Raw genomic sequence first — 20,426 nt, 5'->3', positions numbered from 1 at the left:
GCAGGCCTGGGGGCAGGGGGTGGGGGGCGAGGGGGACACAGTCCCTACCTTGGTGCTCGGGGAAGGCTCTGAGCCCCAGCCCTGGAGCCTCCCATCCTCTTCAGGCCACTCTTGGGCAGGGGATGTCGGCGTGGAAGGGGCAGGAGGGCCCTGGAACCCCCCCTCCTTCCCCACCGTGGAGAGAGCAGCTCGGGGAGGGCTTGAGGGCTTGGGCTCCCTTACTTCAGGGGTTCCGGACTCCTCGGCCAGAGCAGCCCAGGCAGCTGGTACAGTTTGGGCCGCCCCCGCTCCCTCAGGCTGTATCTCCTTCCCTCTCTCTGCTGCCTCAGGCTGTCTCTCCTTCCCTGTCTCTGCCACCTCAGCCTCTGATTTCTTCCCTGTCTCTGCCTCCTCAGTCTGGGTCTCCTTCCCTGTCTCTATCGCCTCGGGCTGTGTCTCCTTCCCTGTCTCTGTCGCCTCAGGCTGGGTCTCCTTCCCTGTCTCTATTGCCTCGGGCTGTGTCTCCTTCCCTGCCTCTATTACCTCGGGCTGTGTAGTCTTCCTTGTCTCTACCACCTCAGGCTGCGTCTCCTCTCCTTTCTCCCCTGCCTCTGGTTCTGTCTTCTCTCCTGTCCCTGTCACCTCAGGTTGACTCTCCTCCCGTGTCCCTATCATCTCAGGCTGACTCTCCTCCCCTGTCCCTTTTCCCCCAGGTTGTGTCTCCCCTGCTGCCTCTACTTCCCCAGGTGAGATCTCCTCCCCTGCCTCTGCCACCTCAGGTTGTGTCACCTCTTCTGTCCCTGCTCCCCGGGGCCCTGCCCCTTGAGGAGTCTCTTCAGACCCTTTCCTGAGACCATCCCCTCTCTCCCAGGCTCCATCCGTTCCCTCCTCCTGGTCTAGGCCTCTTTCGGCCAGGTTCTCAACCCCATCCCCAGCAGCTCCCTTAGCTCCCAGCCCTTCCGAGTCTCGCCCAGGGCCTTCTCTCCCCCCGTCCTTTGCTGAAAGATCCCGCCCCGCCCTCTGGGGAGCCGCTTCGGAGGGGCCTCGGCCTTCTGGCCCGGGCCCTGCTCCTCCAGACCCCGCCCCCTCCGGCCCCTCCCCAGCTCCTTGAGGCCGGCCCGGAGAGCGCCGCATCCACTGTCCTGCGGCTCCCTCCTCTGCATCCCCGGTGTCCTGGGCCGGAAAGCCCTCAGCCGGGCTCATAGGGACGCCCGGGCTCCCTTCAGAGGAGCTCACGGGGACCCCCAGGCACCCCTCAGCTGGGCTCAGGGGGATCCTCAAGAGTCCCCCCCTCCCTACCGAACTCCTCTCCTCGGCCTGGCCCGCCCCTGCTTCTGCCCTCCTGCTCCCCTGGACGGGGGCTCCTTCAAGGGCAGCCGCGGCTGCCCGGCCTCCAGCCCCAGCCTGGCCTGCAGCGGGCTCCCATCCGGCCCTCGCCTCTCCCGCCGTCATCTCCTCCCCCATCCCTCCCCCGGCCTCGGCCTCGGCTTCTTCTGTCTGGGCGCCGGCCCCGGGGCCTTGGTTTTGGCCCGAAGGCAGCTGGCCGGCAGCTGCCCCCGCCCCACCCTCCCAGGCCCTCGTGACTCCCTCCGCCCCACCAGGCAGGGCCTCGCCTCTGCCCCTGGCCTCTGCCCCATCCCTCTCCTGGCTGGAGACTCCTTGCTCCCCTCTCCGAGGGTCCTTCCTGGCCTCCGCCCCACCCTGGTTTTCCCTTCTGAGCTGAGGTGCCCCTTCCTGAGACTCGTCCCCAGAGGTGACCCCTCGGATCGGCTCCTCGCCCTCCCTGAGATGGAGTCCCAAGCAACCCCCCTCAGTCCCGGGGACCCCGTTTTCGTTGGGTGGAGGGGGCCGACGTTGGTGGGCGTCAGAGGCTTTTCGGAACCGGGGGGCCACCGCAGGGAGCTGCCACTTGGACCTGGGGAGGGGGGAGCAGAGAAAGAGAAGAGAGAGAGGGCAAAGTGTTGTTACAGGGAAAGATTACCACGTGCTCCCCTCCAGGGCCTGGCCCCCCGAGCCTGGCTCTGGCCCCCCAAACCCAGGGTCTCCTTCGGGGAACCAGTTGAGGGCGAGAGGAGGAAACTAGAGTGGGCAGTGGGGGCGTGGGGGAGGACAGGGGGCCTGGAGCAGTGGCGGCCTGGCGCCAGAGGCGTCTGAAGGGGAAGTGAGAGAGGAAGTGGCATTTCCTGGCCCGGAGGAGGGGGCAGCTGTGGCAGAGAACCAGAGCGTAGGCGAGCCGGGCAAGGGCGGGGGCCCTGAGTCACCCACCCACTGCCCTCCCCGGCCCTGCTTCCCCCCGGGGCCCTGCCCCCCACCCCGGGGTCCGGCCTCCCATCCCTGGGTGGCGCTCACCTGGTTTCCGGAGGGGGTCCTGGGGACGCCCAGGCCTCGATGGCTTCCCTGCCCCCCTCGCTTGCAGCCTCGGCCCCAGGCTGCTCACCCGAGCTCGGCGGGCCCTCGTGCCCTTTGCCTCGCTGGCCCTCCTGGCCCCGGGAGGCCCTGCTCGGGGGGACAGGGGCCGGAGCACTTACAGGGGATGAGGCTGGCTTCTCGCTGCTCTGGCCATCCCCCTCAGCTGCTGGGGCCCGGGATGACCGGGCGGGAGCCGTGGGGATCGCTGGGGCCGCTGCTGCGGTAGGGGAGGAAGGGCAGGGAGGTGAGGAAGAACCAGGTCCTTCTGGGCCCCTTCCCGGCCGCTCCTAAGTCTCCTCGCCCTGGACCCAGGCTCCTCATCTCCCTTATGGACTCCTCTCCTCCAAACCCCCATTTCCCCACAAGGCCCTGCTCCCCTCCCAGAACCAGCCTCCAGCCGCCCCCACCTCTCTTCGTGGGCGTCTCTCTCGAGCCAGGCTGGCCTGTATCCTCTTCCTCCTCTCTCAGAGTGTTCAGCTCCCTGGAGGTGTCCGGGCCACCAGCTTTAAGGTGGGGAGGTGGGGGAGAAGGGAGAGTTAGACCTGGCTAGGGGGCCCGCTCAGGCCAGCCCCCTCAGGAAGACCGAGCCGGGGTCCTACCTGGGTAACACCCCAACCTCAGGGCCAGACTCCGACCTATGGAGGCGGAGGAGAGAGGAAGACAGAGACGGAGATGGAACAGAGATGGGTACGGGCAGAGAAAGGGAGGGAGAGAAAGAGAGGGAGAAAGAGACGGAGAGGCAGTGGGGAAGGCCTTGCCTGCAGAACCCTGGAGAAGAGGGGCTCGGGTTGGGTGGAAGGGCAGAATGGCCGGGGGGGAAGCTGGTCCCCTCTAGACTGTTATGCCCCTTGTGGGCAGGGTACGTCTACCAACTCAATTGCATTTTACTCTCCCAAGCACTCGGTACAGTGCTCTGCACACAGCGCTCAATAAATACCATTGATGATGATGACCACGTTTACTAACTCTGTTGCACTGGGCTTAGTACAGTGCTCTGCACACACTAAGTGCTCAATAAATACGATTGATTGATTAACTGAGAAACATTGGGCCTCAGGCAGGATGGAGAGGTCTGAGGAGGTGGAGAGCCTTGATGGAGGGCTGGAGGATGGTCCCCCACCTGGATGGGGGAGGTTAGCCCGGGCTTCGGGAGGCCCGTGGCCTTGGGGCTCCTCCTCGTCGCTCTCGGCAAAGTCGTCCAGGTTGCCAACGTCGCTGGGCTTCACGCTCATCAGGCTGGCCAGACTCTGCATGTCATCGTCCCTGTAGGAGACCAGAGGCCACAAAGTCACGGGGCGGGCAGGTGGTTGCGGGGGGGGGGGGGGTTGTGGCCATGGGGCTGGGGCAGGGGGCCCAGAGTCCCAATGTTCCAGGTTCCGGGCAGTCGGGTGAGTGGTCTTGGGTGGGGGGCTGGGTCCCAGGAGGGAGGGTCATCGGGGGGTGGGAGTCCAGGGGAGAGATCGGGGGAGGGAGGGTTAAGGGGAGTCTCTGGCGGAAAGAGGGTCCTGGGAAGATGGGGACCTAGGGGGCCGGGTTCCAAAATGGGGGTCGGGTCCCGAAGTCCCTGGTGGGGGCTCGAGGGAAATCTCTGGTGGGGTCGTGGGGGTCCCTGGGGGCAGGGGTCCGGGGCCTGGAGGGGGTGTCGAGGGGGTCCCTGGTGAGGAAAGGATCACAGGAAGATGGGTTTCCCTGGGGGCCGGAGTTCCGGGCCGGGCGGCAGGGGGAAGGTTCACGAAGTCCCCGGAGGGGGCTGGAGGGGGATCTCTGCGGGAGTCTCGGGGGCCCTTGGGGCAGGGATCCCGGGGGGAGGGGGAGGCGGGGGCGGACTCACGTGGCCCGGCCCTCCCTGACCAGCACCCCGGACAGCGTCAAGCTCAGCTCCGCGTTCAACACCTTCACGGACTTGGGCTTCAGCTTCAAGCGTAGAGGCGTTTGGGAGGGAACGGGCCCCGCATAGCGCGAGAGGTCCACCTCAGCAGTGGCCAGCACCTTCCGCTGCCCCTTGGACTCCTGAATGGGGGGAGAGGGAAGAGATACCGGGGTTACTGAGTGGCGGCAGGGCTGCTCCCCTCAGCCACCCCCCATTTTCCCCCACCCCCAGCCCTTCCTTCCCCAAAGTCTCTTCTTCCTCAACCTGCCCTCCCCACTTCTGTCTCTCCTTCCCTCCCTCCTTCCCTCCCTCCCTGTCCGGTCAGCCTCCCCCCTCCCCGGCTTCGCCGGCCACCCCTCCAGTCACTCACATTCTCAATGACAAATGTCCACTCCTTGGCCTCATACTGCTCCACGTGGGGGTCCTGGAGGCCAGAGAGGAAACGGGGTCAGCTCTGGGGTCCCGGGAAGGAGAAGGAAGGTCAGTGGGGGGATAGCAGGCTTCAGGTTGAGGGTTCTGCAAGCGAGTGACTGGAGAAGCAGAGGGACTTCGGGACTGGGGGATGGAGCCAGGTGGGAGGGAGGCTGGGATCCTGGGGAGAGCCTGCGGCTGGGTCCGGGTCAGCTTCGGTCAGCACCCGTGTTAAGCTCCGCGTCTGAGCCGTGTCAGGCCCTGGCTCTGGGATAGGTAAGAGTCAGTGTCTATACCATGTCAGGGACCCTGTCTAGGCCATGTCAGAGTCCATGTCTACACCGTGCCAGGCTTCGGTTCTATGCTGGGCAAGTGTCCGTGTCCATGTCGTGTCAGGGTAAATATCTGAGCTGTCAGGCCCTGTTTCTCTGCTGGGTTAGGCCCGAATCTGACCCGCATCAGGTTCTGGGTGTCAACCATGTCGGGCCCTAGTTCTGTGCCTGACAAGGGTCTGTATCTGTGCTGTGTCAGGGTCCATGTCCGAGCTGTGTCACCGTCCATGTCTGAGCCAGGTCAGGGTCCATGTCTAGGCCGTGCCATAGTCCCTGTGCTTCCTGGGGTGGCTGGGATCCAGGTTAATGCACCGCTTGAGTCTTGAGTCTGGGCCAGGTTAGGGAACCTTACCCTATAGAGGGTCACAGAGATGTCCACGTTTTCGGGCACCATCCAGACCACCATGCCCCGGTAGGGGTTCTTGATCCCGGGCTGCCAGCTGTGAGCCTGGAACAGACGGCCATGAGCCCTGGCTCCAGACCCTAACCCGCCTTGATCCCACTTCCTGGCTGACCTCCCTGCCTCCTGTCTCTCCCCACTCCAGTCCATACTTCACCCTGCTGCCCAGATGTTTCCCGACTCCTCAAGAACCTTCAGAGGTTGTCCGTCCACCTCCGCATCAAACAAAAACTTCTCACCATCAGCTTTAAAGCAGTCAATCACCTTGCCCCCTCCTACTTCAACTCGCTACTCTCCTACTACAACCCAACCAGCACATTTCACTCCTCCAATGACAACCTTCTCACTGAACCTTCATCTCGTCTATCTCACTGCAGGCCTCTCACCTACATTCTGCCTCTGGCCTGGAATGCCCCCCCCCCACCAAATCTGACAGATGATAACTCTCCCCCTTCAAAGCCTTACTGAAGCCACATCTCCTCCAAGAGGCCTTCCCTGACTAAGCCCTCCTTCCCTCTGCTCCCACTCCCTTCTGCGTCACCTTGATTTGCTCCCCTTATTCCTCCCCCAACCCAGCCCCACAGCCCTTAAGTCCATATCTCTCTGACCTCCCTTCCTCCTCTCTCGCCCCGCTCCGGTCTATTCTTCACTCCGCTGCCCGGCTCATCTTCCTGCAGAAACGATCTGGGCATGTCACTCCCCTTCTTAAACAACTCCAGTGGTTGCCTATCGACCTCCGCTCCAAACAAAAACTCCTCACTCTAGGCTTCGAGGCTCTCCGTCACCTCGCCCCTTCCTACCTCTCCTCCCTTCTCTCTTTCTACCGCCCACCCCGCACGCTCCGCTCCTCCGCCGCCCACCTCCTCGCCGTCCCTCGGTCTCGCCTATCCCGCCGTCGACCCCCGGGTCACGTCCTCCCACGGTCCTGGAAAGCCCTCCCTCCTCACCTCCGCCAAACTGATTCTCTTTCCCTCTTCAAAACCTTACTTAAAAATCACCTCCTCCAAGAGGCGTTCCCAGACTGAGCTCCTCTTCCCCCTCTACTCCCTCTGCCATCCCCCCTTTACCTCTCCGCAGCTAAAGCCTCATTTTCCCCTTTTCCCTCTGCTCCTCCACCTCTCCCTTCCCATCCCCACAGCACCGTACTCGTCCGCTCGACTGTATATATTTTCGTTACCCTATTTATTTTGTTAATGAATTGTACATCGCCTTGATTCTATTTAGTTGCCATTGTTTTTACGAGATGTTCTTCCTCTCGACGCTGTTTAGTGCCATTGTTCTCGTCTGTCCGTCTCCCCCGATTAGACCGTAAGCCCGTCAAACGGCAGGACCGTCTCTATCTGTTGCCGACTTGTTTCATCCCAAGCGCTTAGTACAGTGCTCTGCACATAGTAAGCGCTCAATAAATACTATTGAATGAATGAATGAATATCTGTCATTTATTTATTTATTTTCACTTATTTTAATGTTTGTCTCCCCCTCTAGACCTTAAACTCACTGTGGGCAGGGAATGTGTCTGTTAATTGTTATACTGTCCTCTCCCAAGGGCTTAGTACAGTGCTCTGCACACTAAGCGCTCAATAAATACCACTGACTGACTGATGAATGAATGAATGGCAAGGGGTGTCGTCAGGCCCCGCCCTCAGAGCCCCACCTTGGAGCAGATGCGGCGGTTTCTCCTGGTCCATACCACCACCAGCTTGTCCGGCTGCCTGTGGGGGCGAGAAGGCGGGCACGGGTGGGATTTAGGAGGGTCTAGCCCCCAGCTCTCTCAGACCTCCCTGCCCTCCCCGGTGCAGGGGAGGCCCAGGCTGTTCCTTATCTCAGGGCACAGGGTGCAGGGCGGGCCGGCTTCCAGCCAGGGTGGAACCCGGGGCGGCGGCGGGGCGAAGGGCAGGGAAGGGAGGGAGGACGGGACTTGGGAGCAGCTGAAGAAGGGACCGAGGAGATGGAGACTCAGGGGGAGACCACCACCCCTGACAGACAGACAGGCCACAGACTGTGACATGGGAGCAGAAAGAAACAGACTCTAGCCCTAAACTCCTTTCTAGACTTTCAGCTCGTTGTGGGTGAGGAATGTGTCAGTTTTGTTCTATTGGTCGCTCCCAAGCTTTTAGTATAGTGCTCTGCACACAGTAAGCCCTCAGTAAACGCAACTGACTGACTTGTCTGCTGTGTGACCTTGGGCAAGTCACTTAACTTCTCAGGGCCTCGGTTATTTCATGTATTAAGTGGGGATAAGATCGGGAACCCTTTGCGGGACAGGGACTTGGTCCCACCTGACGAACTCATATCTACCTCAGCCCTCAATAGAGTGCCTGGCACATATTAAGCGCTTAATAAATACCATATAAAATGTGTCCCCCAACTCTGCTATATTCTTATACTGTACTCACCTAAGAGCTTAATACATTACACGCAGTAAGTACTCAATAAATACGATTGATTGACAGAGTCCCAGGGCCGCGTGGATAGGCCTCGAAGACCTTTCATTCTGATTCCCCCCTTAGACCCCAAGCAGGGCAGACACTGTAAGATCGTTATGGGTGGGGAACCGGTCTGCTAATTCTTTGGTACCGTGCTCTCCTAAGCGTTTAATACAGTGCTCTGCACAGAGAGTAAGTGCTCGATAAATACCATCGATTGATTGATTGATTGGATAGAGCCGGGGCCACAGCGGGAAGGCCCCCATCTATCAGAGCACCCAGGGTGGGGTGGGGCGGGGGTTGTTCCCCGGGGCCCCCGGCCTGACAGGGAGGGGCCGGGCTGACTGACTCAAGGCTGGGGCGCTGCCAAGAGGGAACTGGAGAAACTGGGAAGCCACCAGCATCGTGCAGGTGCAGCCTCTGAAGGCCCCTCCCACTCCACACCTCCCAGTTTAACCAGTTGAGACCAGGCTCTCCCACCGGCCCCCTCCCCACCGCCCTTCCTCCACCCTGCAGAGGGGAAGCAGCCCCCAGGCCCCTGGATGGGAGCTTCCCTGCTTCATCCCAGCTAACTCCCCTAATCCTCACGGACTGGAGGAGGGGAAGGAAGGGGAGGGGTACACCTTCAGGGCTCCTCCGTTCCTTTGCTGAGGGTCCCATCATCACCCCGACCTCCACCCAGACCTGGTCCTGCCTCTTATCCGTCCCCCCACACCCTCTTCCCTCCCAGCTCTACCTTCCCCTCCCACCCCATCCTAAATTTAGCCCTTTCGGGGGGCAGGATGGGGCAGAGGGAGGGGGTCGCAGCAGCTGCTTTAATTCCGGGGCCCGAGGGTAAGCCGACACCGATGAGTTGGGGTATATTTAGGGTGTGACGCATGGAGGCAGGCGGCCTTGGGCATTGAGGGGGCTCGGGGGGGGTTGGCCTCAGCTTCGCCCCCCAGTCCCACTCAGGACCAAGTCACCAGGGTCATGAGGCGAGGGGGAAGAAGGGCCCAGCTGAAGGTCGGGGTGCGGGTTCCCGTGGCCCCTGACCGATCCCTCTTGTCTCCCCCCTCTCCCGTTCCCCTTGGTCTCCACCCTGGTCTCTCTTCCTCGTCCTCCTCAGCCACGGCCCGCCCTCCCCAGTCTCCTTTCCTTTTCCCAGAGCTCCGGTTCTCTGTTTTTTTTGTTTCGCTTCCAACTTTGCTCTACCCAGGTTGCCCCTCGTCGCTTCTCCTAGCCCGGCTCGCTCTCTATCCTCGTCCCCCTGGATACCCACCCCTTATCCCCGTCTGAGCCCGGCATCCCTGCGGCCCCTTTAAAACTTGCCCCCCGCCCCCCCATCCTCCGCCGCCCTCCCCACAGGCTCAGTTTCCCCTTTTAAGGACATTTCAGAGGAATCTCTCGCTTCGACTCCCCTCCCTCCAGTCCTAGCTGTTTTTGCCTCTCGTCTCCCCCCCGGTGGGGTGGGGTCCCGGACCGGGAGAAAGAGTGGGGGGTGAACATCGCTTTTAGGGACCACCCGGGGCCTGGAGCTCTGTCTCTCTTCCTCACGTCATCCTGGACAAACTCAAGTGAGGGGAAGGGCTGACATCTGGATCCCTGCTGGCTGTGGGGGCCAGGGAAGAGGAGAGCCCGGGGTCCAGGACCCTCAGCTTCCCGGGGGTCTCCGTGTCCCCCCATCCCCGCCCTCGACCAGGCCGGGCTGAACCTCCAGGCCAGTCCAGGCGCGGCTCTCCGGGGCAGGGGTGGAGGCTGGACTTTCTTGGGAGGAAGAGGAACTTTGGCCTTCCCACGAGTCGCCCCCCGCCCCCCCCCACCAGGCCCCCCACCTCCTCCAGAAGCCCCCCCTCCAGCTCCCCGAATTCAGGCAGCCCCTTTCCCCAGGGTATCAGGCACCCCTGCCGGGGGGCTCTCCCTCCCCCCGGACCCCCTTTCTCAAGGAGATATCCAGATTCTGGAAAAGTTGGGTGCGGGGGAGGACCAGTCGGTGGGGGGTGGGGGTAGAAGAGGGGAGAGGCGTACCCCCCACTCACCATTTCTTGGTGCACTCGACCACCAGTTCCTGGTAACACGCCACGAACTGGAACTTGGCGGCTCGTTTCCCCACGCGCTGCAACCGCTTCCACACTGAGGTCATGGTCCGTGTCCCCCCCGAACTCCCGACCCCCCGACCCTCCGCCCCGGGGGCTCCTCAAAACCGCCCCCCCTGCCTGGCCAGGGGCTCCATTCTCCCCCGACCCCCGGCCCCGTCGGCCGGGCCCTCGGGACCCCCGCAGCCGAGCTAGCCCTCCCGCAACTCTGCCCTCCGGCCGTCCGGCTGTCCGGGCGAGCTGTCGGCCCCGGGCTCGGGGGGGCAGGGGCCGGTCCTGGCGGCAGCCACGGCCGAGTGGGAGCCGTTTCCTGGAGAGGCTGGAGCCGCACCCCCCCGACGGGAGGAGGAGGGCGGGGCGGGGTGGGGGGCGGCGGGGAGGGGACGCGGGAGGGGCCGGACCGGGCGGGGCCGGACGGGGACACCTCGCTCCGGACCTCAGCCTGCGCCCCAGTGTGTGGGGCTCCCTGGAGCCGAGGGCGGGGGACAGGGGCTCCGTTAGGAGGGGAGAGGGGTTGGGGTTAGGCAGAAGGTCATGCGTGGGTTCTGATCCTGCCTCCACCATTTGCTGTGTGACTTTGGGCGAGTCGCCTCACTTCTCTGGGCCTCGGTGACCTCATCTGGAAAATGGGGATCGAGACCGTGACTCCCACGTGGGACAGGGAATGGGTCCGACCCCATTTGCTTGAATACACCCCAGCGCTCAGTGCAGTGCCGGGCACACAGTAAGGGCTTAACAAGCGCCGTCATCATTATTATTATTATTATTACGCGGGTCCGGATATACGTTCTGGGCGTTGTCGAGGTGTGCCCAGTGCTTACAACAGTGCCTGGCCCATAGTAAGCGCTTTAACAGATAATAATAAGGTTGGTAGTTGTTAAGCGCTTACTATGTGCAGAGCACTGTTCTAAGCGCTGGGGTAGACACAGGGGAATCAGGTTGTCCCAAGTGGGGCTCACAGTCTTCATGCCCATTTTACAGATGCGGTAACTGAGGCCCAGAGAAGTGAAGTGACTTGGCTCAGTGGAAAAGAGCCTGGGCTTCGGAGTCAGAGGTCATGAGTTCGACTCCCGGCTCTGCCACTTGTCAGCTGTGTGACTGTGGGCAAGTCACTTCACTTCTCTGTGCCTCAGTTACCGCATCTGTAAAATGGGGATTAACTGTGAGCCCCACGTGAGACAACCTGATTCCCCTATGTCTACCCCAGCGCTTAGAACAGTGCTCTGCACATAGTAAGCGCTTAACAAATACCAACATTATTACAGTCACACAGCTGACAAGTGACAGAGCTGGGATTCGGGAGCTGACTCCAGAGCCCGGGCTCTTTCCACTGAGCCACGCTGCTTCTCAGAGGCCATAGCTACATTATTGTATGTGCTGGGTAGCTTGGTGTTGGGAGGGGAGGAAGAGGTGGAATATTTGCATAGCACGCAAGGCCAGACCCGTAAGGGCTGGGTGCCTTGGGGGAGGGGAGAGAGCTCTAGAGCCATCGGGTCATCGCTTTTGGGTGTGTCGTGCCCCTGTCTCAACGGGATCCCGGAGAGATGTGGAGGTTATTCTCATGGTTAGAAAACTACGGGCCTACTGGGCTGGAAATAGAAGAGTTGCGATTATCGAACGGGGGATGGTGAGAAGCCCGAGCGTGGGTCTGTGCGTTTAGCCCGAAAATATTCAAAACGTGGTCTGACATGGGTGAGCCATGTAGTCTGGTTTGACTTCTGCAAATCGGGCTCCTGGGGGCTTCGGATGTGTTCACGAGTAGTTCGTTCGGCAGGTCTCAGAATGTGTTTGGTGTGGATGACAAGGTCTGGGGCGTTCGCCTTACCGACCGGAGCTGCAGCTGTGTTTGTGAGTCATAAATTTGCATGGGTGGGGGGAGGTGTGGGAGTGTGTGGGTAGGGCGTTGAATGTGGGTGAATGTGAGTTGGGTGGGCAAGTGGGTAGCCATTCAGCCTGGGTGAGATTTCCAGGACTGTAGAGCTATGTGTCAGACTTGTAAGATGTGTATAAGAACTGTACAGTTGCTTGGGGGGAGGTGAAAAAACATAAAATATATTAAATGGAGTTGTGTGTTCGTGTGTGTGTGTGTCTGAGAGAGAGTATCCATCCTCTGCCAGAAGCCAGAGTTTACTCCTTGCGCATCAGGAGGAGAGGAAGGTTAGGAGGGAAATCCCCCCACACCCCATGTGACCCATCCAACAACATTACCAGTTGAACTCTGGGATTGAGGAAATGTGACTTCTCGGAGTTCTGATCTGGGTGGTGGTGGTGGGGGGTTTCTCTCCCTCCCCCCCACCCACACCCTAGCCTGTGGTTTCTAGTCTCCCCGTCCCCGCCTCCTAACGGGGCTGGAGGTTGGGGCCAAGCCTGCCCATTTCCTGTTCGCTCCTCAGCTCCACCCCCGCACGGTGGAAAATTCTCTCCTCGAGATGGGTGGCTCCTTCCGCTTCTCTCTCCGCCCCACCCCGGGGCCCCAGGGGGGATTCGAGGCCCAGATGGAAAGTGAAAAAGACCCACGTGTGTACACCCGGAAGCCAACCCTCTCATCTCAGGGACTCACGTGCGAAAGCGCACCAATACAAACAAGATACACATGCACAGCGAAAACAGATGCCGAGAGGTACAACACAAAACCAAGGAAGGCACAAACCCAAACTCAGACCTTGCGAAGACACAACACACATCCCGCAACTTCCAAGCCAGAACCGACGGCCCGGGGTTGGCCATTAGCGCCACCTAATGGCGACAGAAGATACTGCAGCCATACAGAAAAAAAACTCCGATTAGAATCCAGGACCCAACTTTAATAATGTTGGTATTTGTTAAGCGCCTACTATGTGCAGAGCACTGTTCTAAGTGCTGGGGGAGATACAGGGTAATCAGGTTGTCCCTCGTGAGGCTCACAGTCTTAATCCCCATTTTACAGATGAGGTCACTGAGGCACAGAGAAGTGACTCGCGCACAGTCACACAGCTGACAAGTGGAAGAGCTGGGATTGGAACCCATGACCCCTGACTCTCAAGCCCGGGCTCTTTCCGCTGAGCCATTCATTCTATGGTATTTACTGAGCGCTTACCATCTGCAAAGCACCGTACTACACATTCGGGGGAGTACCACATCACAATAAACACACTCCCTGCCCGCCACGAACCTACCGTATCTATCCTCCAGTGCCAGAAAAAGCAGGAGTCGCTCAAGAGAATATTTATTCGTGGGGTCCCCAGGACTGGGAACTCGCTATTTGAAAATATCCAGCGTGGACCCCATGTCTCTCGGGGCCAGGTTCTGGCCCATTTCAGCAGAAGGGGCCGTGGGGAAAGAGGAGCCTCGGCCATCGGTTGGGACAGGCCCACCCCAGACCCCTGAGGATTCCTTGGGGGCTCGGAGCAAGGAAGGGGACTGTTCTCATCTGGGGAGGCGGGTGCGCCGCCCCAGAATCAGCAGCCTTTTGGGGCCGCTGGCAACCGGGGAGGGGGACCGGGGTAGACGGCCCTGGCTGAATAGAAGACAGAACTCGGGCTGTCTCTGCTTGGGGGGGCCGAGGAGGAAGCTAGCCGTTCCTATTAGCCGTGACGCTCCCACCCCAGGGTTAGCTGCCTTGCAGAGCTGTGTGCAGAAGTGGACTGGACGGGGGAAAGAAGAATCAGGGGGTGAGAGGTGAGGGAAAGAAAGCCTCCCCCAGCAGGGGGTATAAGCCTTGATCTTGGCTCTCCTGGCCTAAACTCATCTTGAGAAAGGAGCGGCTGCTGGAGGACGCTCTGCAAGAGGGAAGAGAAGACAGAGGGTGGGGGGAAAAAACCTCAGCTCCCCCCGCCCGCCCCATCCGGGACGGGCAGCCTGGAGTTGGGGGCCGGGAGAGGGGGCACGAGGTCAGGCACTGCGGGGGGGGGGGGGGGGGAGCCGCCATCAGATGGTGATGTGGAAAGAGTCCTGGAGCCACTTGTCCCGAGAATTGTGAGTCTGCGGCACGCGGAGTGGGGGCGGGTCCCGGGGGAGCCCGGCGTCCGGGAGCTCCTCCTCCTCGTCCGAGAAGCCGGGGTCGGCGGGGTAGGAGCCGTCCGAGTGCAGGGAGGACGACATGTCCTGACAGAGGCTCATGTCCTGACAGAGGCTCATGTCCTGACAGAGGGTCTTGTAGTCCTGGATCGACTCGTACAGAGACCACAGCTGGCAGAGCAGGGACATGTCCAGCTGGCGCAGGCCCACCTGGCGGGCGGTGGGGGAGAGAGGGCAGGTCAGGGGGTCCCCCGGGATGGTCCCCCCAGTCCCCTCCCCCGGTCCCGCAGCCGCCGCAGGCCTCACCATCTCCTTCCGCAGCACGGCCAGGGCGGAGTCGAGGTTGGCGGGCCTCGGCGGGGCGGCGGGGTGTCGGTCCGCGGGGGTGCGGCCCGCGCGGCTCAGCTCGTCCTGGATGCGGCTCCGCTGGCTGTACAGCCTCTCCAGGTCCCGCCACGACCCCCCGCTCGAGTTGAGCAGGCCGCTGAGCCCCCGGGGCAGCGGCGGGAGCCCCTCCAACGGGCAGCCCGCCGCCCCCTCGCCCGCCGCCCCCGGCAGCCCGTTCATGGGCCCGAGGGGCGGGCTGGGGGGGCCCCGCAGGACCGGCCCGGCCCGGAGGAAACGGAAGGAGAAAACGGCGGAGGGAAGAAGGGGAAGTCGGGGGTACCGGCCGGGGGAGGGGGCGGCGCCCCCCGACCTCGAGGGATCCTTAGCCCAGGCTGCGCCCCCTCCCCACGCTGGCTCTGACCGGGGGAAGGGGCGGGGGACCCGACACCCCGCTCTTTGTTCGGCTCCGGCTCAGCCCAGCCCGCGACCCCTCCCCTCGTCCAGGGGCGGGGCCTCCCTTTAAAGGGCCCACCGGCCTCTAGGCCTTCCGGGACGGGGGTGGGAGGGGGCTTCGGCCCGGACCTCTCTACCCCTCTCCCGACCCTTTTACGGGGAGATTGGTGCTCCGAGCGTCGGCTCTGCTCGGCCCCTCCGTCTCCAGCCTCTCCAACAGGGACAAGAAGAGCTGGTTGAGGGGATGGTAAGGATGAGGATGGGCAGGCCCCTTAAAACGCAGAGAGCCGCGAGAAGGACGGGGTTAATCCTCCCTCCAATTTGAGTGAAGTCGGAGATTGGAGATGGGAAGGATCCCCTCTCTCCCGATCTTTGGGGTGGGGGGAGTCCCGCAGCAGGGCAGAGTTTGCTGAGTACAGGGGAGGCGGGCCAAATTTTGGAGGGGTGAGGGGTCCCGTCTGCCCACTAGCAGCCAAGGGGGAAGGAAGGCTCCTCGCCAGCCTGTTCGTTCACCCTGCCTCTCCGAAAGATGCGGGGCGAAGCCAGGGGGACACCGGACCACTCAAGGAAGCCGGGGACCACGAGGGTCTGAGCTGAAAAGCTGTTGGGGCCTCCCGCGGGGAGCCGGGGGACGCCGACCGCCGACGCGGGGAGGGGAGCGGGTCGCTGAGGAGGGCGGCAGGGGCAGGACGGGTGAGAAGCGGAGGGGGCGGGCGCGGGAACAAAGCACACTGGGGCGGGTGGCTATTTTTCTGGGTGCTTTTCTCTTGAGGCCCCTCCCGCCAGATCCCAGCAGCCGGGTCCAGGGCAGGCCGGAAGCTCTCTCAAGACAGCAGCCGATGGAGATTCCCTCAGGGCAGCAACTGGCGGAGGCCTCCCAGGGCCTCGGCGCAGGCCCGGACCAGGGTGCACAGTTGGATGCTGGTCTCCAAGGAGGTGGTGGAGCCCAGCTCCGCCGCCGCCCAGGACAGTTTCTGCAAGAGGGCCGACTGTGCGGCCGCCAGCACGTCCGGGGACGGCGGGGAAGGGGTCGGGGCGGACCGCCCCTGGGCCGCTACCTTGAGCCCCGCGGCCGCCCCCTCGCAGTGCTCGGGCCGGGGGACGGGGGGCTGCGTGGCCAGGTGGGGGGCGGGGGGAGGCTCTGCGGTGGAGGCGAGCTGGTGCTCCCGGGCTTGGGAGAGGGCGGCCTGGGCGTTGAGAGCTGGAAGGGGGGAAAGAGGGAGTGAGACATGGAGATGGTCGGTGAATGACAATACCCACTGTGGGATCGATCCATCCACCGATCATGGGAACTCTCCCCTCTTCCAAGCCTTACTGAAGGCCCATCTCCTCCAAGAGGCCTTCCCTAAGCCCCCAATTCCTCTTCTCCCACTCCCTTCTGCGTTGCCCTGACTTGCTTCTTTTGTTCACCCGCCACCCCCCAGCCCCGCAGCACTTATATCCATATCCATCATTTATTTATTTCTATTATTGTTTGTCACCTGCCATCCAGACTGTAAGCTCATTGGGGGCAGGGAGTGTGTCTGTTTACTTAGCCTAGTGCTCTGCGCACAGTAAGCGCTCAATAAATACGACTGAATGAATGATACGTACTTAGCACCTCCTATGTGTGGGAGAGTGCGGTACAGGACTGTTGGCAGACACAATCTCTATCTTCAAGGAGCTAGAGCCCAGCTAAAGCCCCATTTCTTCCCATCCTTTTGGTTAATAATAATAATGTTGGTATTTGTTAAGCGCTTACTATGTGCCGAGCACTGTTCTAAGCGCTGGAGTAGATACAGGGTAATCGGGTCGTCCCACGTGGGGCTCACAGTTAATCCCCATTTTACAGATGAGGTAACTGAGGCACCGAGAAGTGAAGTGACTTGCCCACAGTCACACAGCTGACAAGTGGCAGAGCCGGGATTCAAACTCATGACCTCTGACTCCCAAGCCCGTGCTCTTTCCACTGAGCCACGCTGCTTCTCTGAAAGCACACCTTTGGTTGAAAGCACACCTCCTCCAAGAGGCCTTCCCTGACTAAACCCTCCTTTCTTCTGCTCCCATTCCCTCCTGCATCATCCTGCCTTGCTCCCTTTATTCACGCCCCGTTCCAGCCCCACAGCACTTATGTCCATATATGTCATTTATTTCTTTCTTTTAATGTCTGTCTCTTCCCCCTCTAGATTATAAACTCATTGTTGGCAGGGAATGTGTCTTTTCATGGTTATACTGGATTCTCCCAAGTGCTTAGTACAGTGCTCTGCACACAGTAAGCGCTGAGTACATACAACCGATTGAATGACTCAGAAGCGAGAGACCCTGACTCTGCTGCCCCATGTCAGCACCGAGAAGCCCTTCTCCTCAGATTTCCCCCCAATTCCTTCAGCTAAGAGCCAAGAAGCCTCCCTCCATCTTCTCCCATCCCACCACTGGGTCAGAAGAAACCCAAAGCAGTGTGAAGCAGCATGGCCCAGTGGATAGAGCCTGGACCTGGAAGTCGAGAAGGACCTGGTTTTTCATCCCGGCTCCGCCACTTTATCTTCTGGGTAACCTTGGGCAAGTTGTTTCACTTTTCTGGGCTTCAGTTCCCTCATCAGTAAAATGGGGATTAAGTCTTTGAGTCCCATGTGGGACCTGGTTGTGTCCAACCTGATTAGCTTGTATCCACCCCAGAACTTAGAAAAGCGCCTGGCCCATAGTAAGTGCTTAATAAATACCATTAAAAACAAAACAAAAAGGCTAAAAAACCTGGAGGCCTCCCTGGACCCTGAAATCCCCACATCTCCCTCACCTGGATTATCTTTGTCCACGTCGGAGTTGAGCTCTTGACAGGCCACACAGTACAATTTTTTTTGCTTGTCCTGGAGCAGAATAGTCTGAGAGAAGAGAGAGATAATGGGGATATAATCATCAGTATATACTGAGCGCCTTTCCTAGCACGAGTACACCATAGAGTTAAGTGCAAAACAGTACTAATAAATACTATTACTACTACTAATATTCCATGTTTTAGGTTTTTAGACTGTGAGCCCGGTGTTCGGCAGGGATTGTCTCTGTTGCCGAACTGTACATTCCGAGCACTCAGCACAGTGCTCTGCACACAGTAAGCGCTCAATAAATTTGACTGAATGAAGAGAACCACATTAAAGGGTTGAGAGCAGAGAATAAAAGTAGAAGACACGATCCCTATCACTGAAATAATAAATATCCCAGATTAATACAATCCCTTAGACTGCAAACTCCTTGAGGGCAGGACACATGTTTCTTGCTTCTGTTGAATTTTCCCAAGTGGAGAGTACCAGTGCTGTGTAGTCAGCAGCTACTCAATAAATATCATTAGCTGACTGAATAGCACCTTTCTTGCAAAAGCTCTTCATTATGTCACCTAAAATGTCCCACGCTTCTCCTGAGAGGAAGAGAAAGTGTTATTTTATAGATAAGGAACCGAGGCTCAGGGATGGCTAAGTGATAAGTCACTAGACTTAGCGAGAGAACCAGGATTTGGCTGAGGTTGCCACAATTCTCTGGGGAGAGGCCGGTGGAAGACCCGGGGGCCACAGTTTCTTCTTCCAACCAATCGATCGATCAATTGTATTTACTGAGCAATTACTGTGTGCAGAGCACCATGCTATGCGCTTGGGAAAGTACAATAATAACAGAGTTGGTAGATACGTTCCCTGCCCACAGTGAACTTATAGTCTAGGGGGAGATGGTCATTAATATAAATTCTGGATATGTTCATAAGTGCTGTGGGGCTGAGGTAGGGGTGAATTAAAGGAGCACTATGGCCTAGTGGATAGAGCATGGGCCTGAGAGTCAGAAACACCCGGGTTCTAGTCCTGGCTCCTCCACTTGCCTACTGTGTGACTTTGGGCAAGTCGTTTAACTTCCCTGGGCCTCCGTTATGTCATCTCTAAAATGGGGATTGAGATTGTGTGCCCCATGTGGGACAGGGACCCAATCAATGAGTCAATAAATCGTATTGGGCACTTCCTGTGTTTAGTATAGTATGTGGCATATAGTAAGCACTTAACAAGTACCACTATTAGTTATTGTTATTAAGCGGGACTATCATGTGCCAAGGCACCCCTGGCTCACCCCACATTCGGCACAGGTCTCCCCAAGCATGCGGTAGCCCCGGAGAAGGTAGTCGCCCATGAGCCGAGAGATGCGATCCTGTCGTTCCCGCCGCGCCTGCAGCACTTTGGTCTCCGCCTCAGAAGGGGGTTCCCAGGTCAGATCATCCACCTCTGCGGGAGACAGGGGAAGGGACGTCAGAGCAGGGGAGAGCCCCCTCAGATCCCCGAGTGTCAATCAATCATATTTACTGAGCGCTTACTGGGTGCAGAGCACTGTACCAAGCTCATACTAAGTGTGTCAGTCAGTTGGGGGTATTTATTGAGCGCTTACTGTGTGCAGAGCACTGGACTAAGCGCTTGGGAGAGCATGACAGAACAATAAACAGACACCTTCCCTGCCCACAACGAGCTTACAATCTAGAGCCTACAGTCCACATACTGGAAGCAGCGTGGCTCAGTGGCAAAAGCCCGGGCTTGGGAGTCAGAGGTCATGGGTTCTAATCCCAGCTCCACCGCTTGTCACCTCTGTGACTTTGGGCAAGTCACTTCACTTCTCTGGGCCTCAATTCCCTCATCTGGAAAATGAGCATTAAGACTGTGAGCCCCACGTGGGACAACCTGAGCATCCTTTATCCTCCCCAGCGCTGAGTACAGTGCTCTGCACATAGTAAGCGCTTAACAAATACCAACATTATTATTATTATTCACTTCTCTGGACCTCAGTTCCCTCACCTGGAAAATGGGAATGAAGACTGTGAGCCTCACGTGGGACCACCTCATTCCCCTGTATCTCCCCCAGTGCTTAGAACAGTGCTCTGCACACAGTAAGCGCTTAACAAATACCAACATTATTATTATTCACTTCTCTGGGCCTCAGTTCCCTCACCTGGAAAATGGGGATGAAGACTGCGAGCCCCACGTGGGACCACCTGATCGCCTTGTATCCCCTCCCCCAGCGCTTAGCACAGTGCTTTGCACATAGTCAACGCTTAATACATCATCGTTATTATTATTAGACGGACATGAATCGAAAGAAAGAAATGAGGGAGAAGGGCATTAAGTGGGGCGGGGCTGGGAAGGAGGGGATGAATAAAGGGAGCCAGTCCGGGGGGGGGGGGGGAGAAGGAGGGTGCAGTCAGGGAAGGCCTCCTGGAGGAGGTGGATCTGCGATAAGGCCTAGAAGGGGGGAGGAGGGTCACTGTCACCGACCAGCCCCCATCTCCGACCGTCCCCGGCTCCCCCACCTGCTCCGTTCAGGGCCATGTTGTCGCTGCCTCCTCCAGGCCCCGCCGGAAGTGACGTCAGCGCAGGTCCGCAGCCCCGTCCCTCCCGGAGGGAGCGGAAGTGGGGGCCTGGAGAGGCTCGCCGAGCGACGGTCCGCCGGCTGACATCAGCCGGCTGGAAACGCGGACCCCCGGGCTACAGGTTCCGGACCCCGGAGGGGACGCCCGGGTGAGGAAGGGTGTCGGTCGCCATGGAAACCGCGACTGGCTGGCCCGGCCCGTCCTGGCCATTGCGGCCCAGTGCTTTGGCTCAGTGGAAAGGCCCCGGGTTTAGGAATCAGGGGACGTGGGTTCTAATCCTGCCTCCAACCGTTCATTCAGTAGTATTTATTGAGCACTTACTATGTGCAGAGCACTGGACTAGGGCCTCCTGTCAGCCGTGTGACTGTGGTCACTTCACTGGG

At 59.7% G+C, this 20,426-nt stretch overlaps 3 protein-coding genes across 5 annotated transcripts in view; all 3 read right to left on the bottom strand.

Moving 5' to 3' along the window:
• EHBP1L1 (EH domain binding protein 1 like 1) overlaps positions 1 to 10,203 on the bottom strand; it is a 31,214-nt gene extending 21,011 nt beyond the window's left edge. For 2 of the 3 annotated variants that reach the window (XM_029060467.2, XM_029060469.2), the window contains exons 1-9: positions 9,846 to 10,203; positions 7,056 to 7,113; positions 5,354 to 5,449; positions 4,629 to 4,682; positions 4,220 to 4,398; positions 3,509 to 3,651; positions 2,796 to 2,891; positions 2,329 to 2,605; positions 49 to 1,894 (exon numbers count right to left, since the gene is read on the bottom strand). In XM_029060467.2, coding sequence (XP_028916300.1) covers positions 49 to 1,894; positions 2,329 to 2,605; positions 2,796 to 2,891; positions 3,509 to 3,651; positions 4,220 to 4,398; positions 4,629 to 4,682; positions 5,354 to 5,449; positions 7,056 to 7,113; positions 9,846 to 9,949 — 2,853 coding nt within the window. In that variant the 5' untranslated portion in view covers positions 9,950 to 10,203. The remainder of the gene's footprint in view (positions 1 to 48; positions 1,895 to 2,328; positions 2,606 to 2,795; positions 2,892 to 3,508; positions 3,652 to 4,219; positions 4,399 to 4,628; positions 4,683 to 5,353; positions 5,450 to 7,055; positions 7,114 to 9,845) is intronic. The other variant, XM_029060470.2, reaches the window with a different exon arrangement.
• Positions 10,204 to 13,091: 2,888 nt separating this feature from the next.
• FAM89B (family with sequence similarity 89 member B) lies at positions 13,092 to 15,325 on the bottom strand. Its single transcript, XM_029061221.1, has 2 exons — positions 14,205 to 15,325; positions 13,092 to 14,108 (listed from the first exon to the last, which is right to left on the bottom strand). The coding sequence occupies exons 1-2, from the start codon at positions 14,463 to 14,465 to the stop codon at positions 13,809 to 13,811; spliced, it is 561 nt and encodes a 186-aa protein (XP_028917054.1). The 5' UTR covers positions 14,466 to 15,325; the 3' UTR covers positions 13,092 to 13,808.
• Positions 15,326 to 15,425: 100 nt separating this feature from the next.
• Positions 15,426 to 20,084, bottom strand: ZNRD2 (zinc ribbon domain containing 2). The gene is made up of 4 exons (XM_029061220.1): positions 19,984 to 20,084; positions 18,759 to 18,910; positions 17,452 to 17,536; positions 15,426 to 15,879 (listed from the first exon to the last, which is right to left on the bottom strand). The coding sequence occupies exons 1-4, from the start codon at positions 20,000 to 20,002 to the stop codon at positions 15,530 to 15,532; spliced, it is 606 nt and encodes a 201-aa protein (XP_028917053.1). The 5' UTR covers positions 20,003 to 20,084; the 3' UTR covers positions 15,426 to 15,529.
• Positions 20,085 to 20,426: the final 342 nt, after the last annotated feature.

The sequence above is a fragment of the Ornithorhynchus anatinus genome, chromosome 3, assembly GCF_004115215.2.
Source record: "Ornithorhynchus anatinus isolate Pmale09 chromosome 3, mOrnAna1.pri.v4, whole genome shotgun sequence".
In the NCBI taxonomy this organism is placed as follows: domain Eukaryota; kingdom Metazoa; phylum Chordata; class Mammalia; order Monotremata; family Ornithorhynchidae; genus Ornithorhynchus; species Ornithorhynchus anatinus.
Note: the sequence above shows the minus strand (reverse complement) of the source record. Positions and strands in the feature narration are given on the sequence as shown.

Excerpts from the sequence above, each read along its gene's own strand:
- FAM89B (XM_029061221.1), bottom strand. The coding sequence starts at position 14,465 with ATGAACGGGCTGCCGGGGGCGGCGGGCGAGGGGGCGGCGGGCTGCCCG. Across the intron at positions 14,109-14,204 it reads CCGTGCTGCGGAAGGAGATG|GTGGGCCTGCGCCAGCTGGA; the intron begins GTGAGGCCTGCG and ends ACCGCCCGCCAG.
- ZNRD2 (XM_029061220.1), bottom strand. Across the intron at positions 17,537-18,758 it reads AGACCTGTGCCGAATGTGGG|ACTATTCTGCTCCAGGACAA; the intron begins GTGAGCCAGGGG and ends CTCTTCTCTCAG. Across the intron at positions 15,880-17,451 it reads CGTGGACAAAGATAATCCAG|CTCTCAACGCCCAGGCCGCC; the intron begins GTGAGGGAGATG and ends CCCCCCTTCCAG.